The 9,177-nt window shown below is 39.1% G+C and overlaps 1 protein-coding gene across 1 annotated transcript in view; it reads left to right on the forward strand.

The window, feature by feature from the left end:
• The first annotated feature begins 1,609 nt into the window (after positions 1-1,609).
• SCOC (short coiled-coil protein) overlaps positions 1,610-9,177 on the forward strand; it is an 11,491-nt gene continuing 3,923 nt past the window's right edge. The window contains exon 1 of the mRNA XM_010008924.1: positions 1,610-1,673. Coding sequence (XP_010007226.1) covers positions 1,610-1,673 — 64 coding nt within the window. The remainder of the gene's footprint in view (positions 1,674-9,177) is intronic.

A 9,177-nucleotide genomic window follows, 5' to 3' on the forward strand; every position in this document is an offset into this window, starting at 1 on the left:
GATTTTATAACTGCACATGTTTTTAGTATCTGTCCTTCCAAACTGAGTTGTTGAAATGCTTCTAACTGTACATAACATGTCTGAGAACAATAAAAGAAATAATAAAGGCAAAAGATCTAAATGTTTTCTAGGTTTATTACTATCATAATGAGAGCTTTGAACCATACTGTTACATCACTGAAAGACGAAAAGAAGAAAAAAAACAAAACAAAAAACAAACAACTTGATGCAGACCCTCCTTGTGGTACTCAAGGATTTGAAAAGAAACACCAGTAGGTCTCTTTACACAGATTACTCAAGACCAGTAAGGTAAATTTTGTACTGGTTCTGATTAATGTGAAAGCAAAAAAAAAAAAAAAAAGGAGTACACAACTCTCAACACAATTCTGAAAATACAAGGTGTGCTTGGTTTTCAGTAACCTCTGGTGTCAGTTTCTTCACTAGATAGTTAAAAGATCAGAAGAAAAAAAATGAACAGCAGCATCACACATACAATTTCTGTAAGCTGCACCAATTTTGATGCCTAGGGTCTTAGGCGCTTTGTCCTGCAAAGTTACATTAATTTCCCTTTGTACATAGAAGCTGTCTTGGTAATCCAAATCAAGATTATATCTAAAAATGTGAAAGGCAAACTGTAAATTCTGAGAACTTTCTCAATTTGTAGTTGGACAGTGCTTCACAAAACTAGGATTCAATTTTTAGTGAGACTTCAGAGAGGTTCCTAATTACAATTAATCAGGACCTCGGCCATTTACACTTGTAAAGTAATTGCCACATTCTATTCAAGGAGCACAAAAGAAAGCTATTTTATAGAATCATAGAATCGTTTGTGCTAGAACAGACCTGAACAGTCATCTAATCCAACCTGCCTGCAGTGAGCAGTGACAAAGTGGTAAGGAGTTTGAAGTTAATTTCTAGTTTATATGTTCAAACTATGTCCAATTTTCTCTAAGAAGCAAAACAAGAAGACTAAATCGGGGCTTCCTTTGAACTCATTTTCTCTTCCTTCCTCCCGTCTATCACAGAATGCCACATGCCCACTCACACAACTTCACTGGTTTACATTACCCAATTAGTTTGATGCAACTGTTCATTTAAGTAAGATTAGCCACATTCTTGAGTATTTGAAGATTATATTTTTATAATTATTGTATTTGCTGCTCCCAAATCTGTCCACTGCATTTTCTTGGACTGTAAGTAACATGTTTTGAACACTTGAATTTACTTTCCCTCTTTTCTCTGTTAAAAAAACCTCTAACAAAAAAACCCATACACAGCCCTAGAGGAAATAAAAAACAATATCAAAGAATCAACTAGGCTGAATACATAGTTCTTTCACAGAAAGAGTCTGCAATAACAGTGTTTGCTCAGCACGCATCTGACAAAGCACTTGAGAAACTTTCTCGCTTCACGAGTTCCGGAAAAGAGCTCAAGGTTCACATGAGATACCACACAGAGCAAGACGTGCGTAGTTACCAACAGTATCCAGTAACACCTGTGAGTTGGACTCATTAAAGATTTAACCAGAGAAGTCACATGCACACTGAAAAATGGCTGACAACAGCCATGCTTAATGCACGTCTCAAAAACTTTGAAAAAGGGAACCAAAATGGAGTTACCTTTGGACGAGGAGGATGGCACTTTCACCAGCATTTCTTTGGCAGATGATTCAGGTAAGAAATTACAGTCATATACTGATACAATACAAATTCTGTATTTGTATACAAATGACAGCTGAATGATAGCACTGGGCGACCACACAAAGCTGTAGATCCTAATTATCTTGGACATATTTTTAGCAAATGCCCTTTTCTAGTCGTGTAATTGAATAAACCTCATGATTAGTTATGAATTGAGATTTTAGGGGTATGGAGGCTACCAGTTTTCAGATAATGCATGTGACAATATACATTTGTCTTCTGAGCACATATAGCCTTCCACTGTTTAAAAAGGAAAAGTTAAAGAATTGTTAACTCAGTAGCTATAACTGTCAAAGAAAACAGAGATAATGCTTCCCTTTCCTCCTGAAGATAGAACAATAATCTCTTTGACATACCCTAGTGAGAGCTCACAAGGACTGATGCAAATTAATTGGTAATGAAAACAATCTGATGCATTTAAATCTCCATTATTAAATATTTGTTTTAAAAGAAACTAAAAAAGCAAAAACTGCCTTTCCCTTTCCCCTACCTACATTCCCCCTCTTCAAGCTTATGGAATAAAAAGTATTTGGAAAGGGAAGCAGGACAGTTCTACGTACTGGAAAAGTGAAGTGAGTTAATGCGAACTAATAATAAGGTGTGGCCAGAGCTTCAACTTGATCATGCCAGCATGGCTGCCACAGAGCTGTGCTAATTTACACTAGTTAGGAATCTGGATTGCTTCTTAATGAATAATACAAGGCCTATTTTCTTTGGGTTTTTTTAATAATGTGTTTTTTCTTCATGTTTTAGTTTAAGAATGTTATTGTACATGCTATCTTTACCTCCTATATAAAAAAAAATTACGGAGTTGACCTTCTTTTTAGAAGATGGTTTTCTAGCAATTTCATATTAGTGTGATGGCATAAACTGGATGATTGAATGCACTTTGTTTATACAGCATACAGCCCAAGACAGCCAAATGTGTGTGGTTGACCCAAACTATTTACAATAAGATAAACTGACCAGACTTTGGTCCAAGTTATACAGTAATGGAGGCTTCTCCTGACAGTGAATCTTGCTCTTTTCCTGCAGCAAGGTCTAGAACAGTATAGAAAGGTATCCTGACACTGTTTCACGACTTGCTGCACAGTTGATAACATGGCAAGAACAGAGGAGAGGCAGAAGGTAACAATGAGACTGTCTTTTGCAAAGCAGTAGCAGAGTTAGGGATGATCCACAATATTGGATGGGTGTTTTTAGCCTATCGCTTGTTTAGCCTTAGGTTTCTTTCTTTAGAAGGCAAACACCCACTAGCCTCCTCTACTACTCTAACCTCAGCACCCTTTAGCTCAGACAACGTTAATACACATAAGAAATCAGAGGCACAAAGGTAAAAACTCCCTCATTCAAGCACCCACTGACTCTTTGATACCAGAATATACTCACCAATGCTAAACCCTGACAGATGTCACTGATATAAAAGTAGCTGCTCAGCAACAGTGCAAATAAAATTCTACTGCACCTCAGAAACTGAGCACTTCAAATATACCAGAGTCCTGACTGCAGTGACACGCCCAAGGTCAGAGAAAGCTCATATTCACAACACAAAGAGAACCTTCAAAAAGGCTTCTTTATGCAAGATCTGCTACCAATATCCAAGCTTCTCCCACAGCAGTGAAGAGGTGGGGGCAGTCACTCAAAAGTAGAGAGAATTCAGAGTAACTGAAAATAAGTGACATTTTCAGGCAAGCTTTTAGCTTGCAGGCATGGAGGGAGAATACAGTAAAATTCATGGTGCACATGATAACCCTGTTCCATTTCTTCTGCCAGGGGGCAACACCTGGAGGCTAGAGAGCAAGCTATAAAATTCCTAACTTAAAAATTGGAAGAGACTATCATATACTTTGTGGGAAACAGTATTCCTTATCTCTCCCAGTTTAAATAAAGCCTAATTATGGTAACTCTGCAGCAAAGAAGCTAACAAACAGAATGGGTCTTACAGCTGTAGGGTTAGAGAAGAACACGAATTCCAGAAGAGCAGGGAGGTTAAAAACAAAAGTTTTACATAGTGAGTGAGAAAAAGATTATTTAGGATGGGCAACTTAGCAAGTTCAAGCAAGGAATACGGAAACTAGACTTGCAATTTGTAGATAATAAGTGGACTTTGCCTGAGGATGACCTGGTGTTTTAGAAGCAAGTGTTCTATGATTAAATTTTAAGTAGGATCACAAAGATGCACTGGTTTTAATGAACTCCAGTATGTTTGTAATTGCATAAGGCTTTCTCCTCATTTATTCAAGAGTACTGTAAAAAATACTAAACAGGCAAGTAGAACCACATTCCATGTATGTACAATTGGAAGCATAATCAGAATATAGTCTTTGTATCAAAGTTTCTGTAGTACAGTGAAAAGTTGTGGCAAACAACAGGGATGTTACTGAGCCTAATTAACGGCATACGATGCATGAATATTTAATAGCTATTGCTCTTTCAAAACAGCAGCTTTTCTCCATTTCTTAAGTACACAGGTATTAAATCACTTTCATGTAAATGAAGATGAACACAATATGGTAGCAAGATAGAAACTTCTCGAAAAGTATTTTAATAGCAATATCAAAAATGCATGAAATAAAGGAAAACATTCATTATCAGCTTTTGTGAAAATATTTTCACCTTTAAATACTTTTTCATTTAGAAACTCAAAGCCCTGGATAAAGTTCCCTAAAAAAATGACCTACACAAACACGAGCACAGAGGAAATTAAACAAAATATAAAACAACACAGTGAGATGATGACCAAAAGCTGTAAATATTCTCTTACTGTTCTTCAGATAGATGCTGCCTAAATAAAACAAGGCTCTTCCTTCACTGGAAAAAAACTAGAAATTCTCTTACTATTTTTTTCAAATGCACTTCACAGAGAGACAACATTAAGGATTACATTACTCGTGTAAAGCTCTCCTTGTAATAAGCAGATACAATCCCCTAAATATTTAGGCCTAACTTACAGAAAGGCAAAACAGTTTTTCATCTCATTAAGTTACCAGTAAAGCTTTATGGAACCTTGCTGAATGCCCTTCCACAAAGATTGGTGGCAAATATACAGCTGATGATTACAAGGAGAAGCAAACTGTTAACAGGTCAACATTATGTCACACGTGTTGGCACTCACAGCCTAAAGCTGCAAAGAGTTGCTCAGTCTATTAAAAAATGCATTTTTGTAGAGTCAGAAATGAGAACATTTGCAGTCATGCACAATTCTGCAAAAGATAGGATGCAGTTATGTTAGAAGGCAGGCCTCTTTAGGGTTAAAGAGAAAACATGATTTTCTAAGGCTTTATTTCTGCAGACTTTCTAAGGAGATGGGATTATTTCCCCCAAATGTCTGCTTACAAGTTACATCATATAATGCTGTCCCATTCCCATTTGTGACCTACAGCACTACCAAAACACACACAATAAGACATGGACAATAGGTAGACGAATATAAGTCAAAATAGCTGCTCTTTATGTATAATTTGATTTGGTTAGAAGATGTGGAAACTAAGAACTACTCAAATTCCACATTTGTCAGAAGTCTGTACTTGCAAACTTGCACCAGGACGTGCATAAGGCTACAAAAGCCTTTTGAGGTTATTTGGAAAGAGTAAAAAAATTGCAAAGAATTCTGGTGTAAAGCAACATCACTTGAAAAAAAACAACTTCTCAGAGTCTGTAATTTTTGCAGAGAAAGCAAATGATGAAGATTTGATGTAAAGGGTCTTGCGAGTTAGTACTGCAAGGAAAAAGAATTAAGCCATCTGCATTCCTTTTCACCACTTCTTTTGTGGGAGTAATTAGTTACAGGAGAAAACAGTCCAGTTCAAATAGCAAGCTCATCTCAGAAATATGTACAATACCTTCTTTCTGTTAATGACAAGGAGAATACATTTCTATTCTAGTGGTGAACAGTGAAGCCTCTGTCATCAGTCAGCTTACACAGGCGCCTCTACTGCCTGTATCGTTGCCAAAAAGGAAGTGAAAAGCTTGTTGGTTTGCACTGTGTACCATGGAAAAAACAAGATGTACACCAGAGTTTTAGAAATAAAACATCTGAAAGTGCTTGTCATTAACAGCAATGACTTAGAATCTCAGTCCAGAGCAATAAAATTCTCTCCTGTAGCTTTGTGACTGCACTCATAAATGCATTCAGGTTAACTATTAATGATGTCTTACAGCCTAGGGAGATAGTTGCTATTTTAAGCAAAAAATGCTTTTTCAGTGAAACTGAATAAATCCATTCCTTTTGCCAGAAACATCAGCTAGTTTTAGGAAAGCTTAATTGGAACTTAACATACAAGTACAGATAATTGCATTTGCAACTTGCAACTTGTTATTCCTATAAATTTAATAGGGATGACAATATTATGGATGCCCCTCTGCTTTATCCAAACACCTTAAAAATGTAAAATTAATTAGTAAGACAGGAGGGGATTAGCACCTGTTCTTAGTTACATTCTAGTCAGTTTTGACTTCAGGAGTTCTGACCCACTGCTAAAAACTACACGCTCTCTTTATAACTCTTCAGTCAGAAAATCCACTTAACTGTAGTGAGTGATCTGGTGTGTAGTGCAAAAACAGTCTAATAAACCAAACAGTGGGACATTACTTAGGGCAGCATTCAAGTATTGACAGTAATAAAGAGTATCTTTTTCTTTATTCTTTTAAACTGCAGAGTGGCTATTAGTATGTTGTTATGCTGCTCTACAGGAGAAAACAACTAATTTCCAGCATTTGTGAACATTATTTCCTTGATAAGGTGTATTTTCTCTAAAGTAGAGAGCAGTAAGTTTGTAAACAAAAGTGAAAAAAAGCTCTGTGAGCATTGGTTGTGCCCCATCTCTCAGCCTTGCATTGCATATTCCAAAGACTCTTAGTAAACAGTCACATAGTGAAGCTAACTTAGTTCCTCACACTTGCATATAATTAGTATTTACCCCATTAATTTTGCCCCTCCCAGCGAGCAGGAAAACCACAGAGAAGCAAACCCTGCCAGATCCCTGTAGAAGGATTGTTTCAGGTTCTCCCAAGAGCAGTCCCCAAACAAGACTTGCCTTTTTAATAACTCAAAGAACAAAAAAATTACACTTTCCAACGTAAGGGTTAAGAAAATAATGCAGGCTGATAGAAGCAAGAATTGTTATACAGGAGCTTGAATTGGCTGCTTCCATCCAAAGGGGACACAAAGCACTCCCCTAAAATGCAAGGTGCTATTTGGTAACTCCACACACATGCACAGGTATGCCTTTCCTGGGACACATTCTGCATTATAAAAGGAATCTTACTGTTTTGGATATATCCTAAATCCCTAAAGCTTCACATTTAAAGTGCTCAACAAGTGTAATTGATAACATATTACTCAGTCTGAGGCAGGTAAGGTAACAAAAGCCAACAGGTTTATGATATGCTAAGTAAGCTTCTGTTGTTTTGGTTGATTTCTCATTGAAAATACTTTGGGATGTAGGCTTTTTTTGCTGTGCTGTGTTGGGTTTGGGTGTTTGTTTAAATCTGGTAACGCATCAAATATTTAGAATCCTGGGGTTGACTTTAGGCTGGAAAATAGAGGGAAGGTTAGGAAGGCAAACCTTTTTAAGGGAAAGCAGGATGAGCTACGCATTCTCTCTGGGGAATTTGCGTCCAGCAGCATCAATCCAACAGTCTTGGTCCATAGACTGTGCAGACTGGGGCTGTGCACTGCTGTTGTGCAGCACTTAGGCTTCCCTTGGAAAACAGAGGATGAAGGACAGGGGGGAGAAAAAAAAAAAAAAAAGTTAAAAAAAAAGTAACAAGCACGGACCTTGCCAGGATAAGGAGTTGGGACATAGGTCACACAGGTACAACAGTTTCTAAATGTTGGGGCTCAGGAGCACAGGCCAGCTGCACAATCTCAGATACTGGGGCTAAAGGGTTCATCTTAAGCACTTGGAAGATGCATTGTGTGAGATCCAGTATGTCTGAGTGTACTGCAGTACAAACCTAAGGAACCATCTGTGCAACTGTTTAACACTAACCTAGTAACACACAACACTGTGCAAACTAAAGACACCATCTGCTCTCTGCTGACAGCCCCTCTGCAATGCCAACAGTGGAGGCTCAGATAAAGACAGTTTTCTCTAAAGGAAAACCAAAACCACTCTCACACGGGTTAACTTCTGAAAGGGAGCTTCAGCCTGGTGCTCAAACACCAGTTAAGACTCAAAACAAAAATACTACCCTCAGAAACCACAACCGTGCAAAGCAGAATGAACCCTCAGCAGTGTATGTATCATAAAGGAAACTGTAGGTAAACCAGCAACTCTTGGAATTACTAGTCTGTTTGGGCTATGACAGCATAGAATCCAATATGTCTCATTTCCATTCTGTCCCGTAATTTAATGTAAAGGATTTTCCCACTTTGCTCATTTTGGGATAGTTTAGACAATGAACTGCAAATGTAATGCAGCAAGCAAAGTGGAATTGCTGCAGCAGAGAGGTCCGTTTCCCCAAAATTAGCCTGCATTTTTTTCCCCCGTTACAGGGTAAAACACAGCAAGCTTTTCACCAGGCACACAGGCTTCCCATCCTTCTGTACCCACCTGCAGACTCTGGCCAGTTAATCAAAGTGCTGGAGACTGCCTTGCTAGAGAGAACTGCAGGAACCTGTTGATTGCCAGGCTTGCCACATCCCCAGTGCAGCAAGCACGGCCGCAACTGGGTGAGAAGCACCTGCCATTTTAAAAAACAGCAAAGAGAATTCCTAAGAAGCTCCTACAGCCCAGCCACCCTCCGAGAAGACTGCTTGCAGGGCTTGAGGGATATTACTGGTTTAAAAGTGCCTTTCATAGATAAGGTGATATATATACTTTTAAGTAAACTAGCTAGTAGAACTGAAAACACCAGACTCATTTTCCAGTACTAACAGACTGCAGGACTCAAAATATGTTTTCCTAACTTGCACAGCATTCAGTGCAATCTGAATATATCCGATTGTGAGGTTAAAAAAAGTTATTTAATCAACACAATATTGCGGAGGCATCCCAAAGATGTAGGATGTTAAAGCCATACTTTCTGAAGTGCGTTAAAAAATACAGTAGAGGGCAGATTTCCCAGATGTTGTTACCTTCCCGAGTATCTACAGTACCTTGGTAACTGGACATATTCCTGCAACATACGGCTACCATACGGGTGTGTTTCACGGCAACAGGCGGTTCAAGCCACACAGCACCTACAGAGATACTTCAGGGCACCACACGGTGCAGTCACTTCAGCGAAGCGACAGCGCAGGTCCTGCGCCTTGTCCTTCCTGCGGCCCAACGGGAGCAGCGCCCCGAGCAGGACGTTCCGCAAGGGCTATTCCCACAAGCAGGCCGGGGCAGGAACGGGAACGCTGGGATAGAGCTGCTGGATGAGAGCAGCTGCAGGGAGGTGCCGAGGTTTCCGTGTGACCCCTAACGCTACCAGAGCGGCAGGGAGCGAAGCCAGGACACGGCAGGTCGGGCGGTGCAGCAGCGGGGCG

The sequence above is a fragment of the Chaetura pelagica genome, unplaced genomic scaffold, assembly GCF_000747805.2.
Source record: "Chaetura pelagica isolate M959 unplaced genomic scaffold, ChaPel_1.0 scaffold221, whole genome shotgun sequence".
NCBI lineage: Eukaryota > Metazoa > Chordata > Aves > Apodiformes > Apodidae > Chaetura > Chaetura pelagica.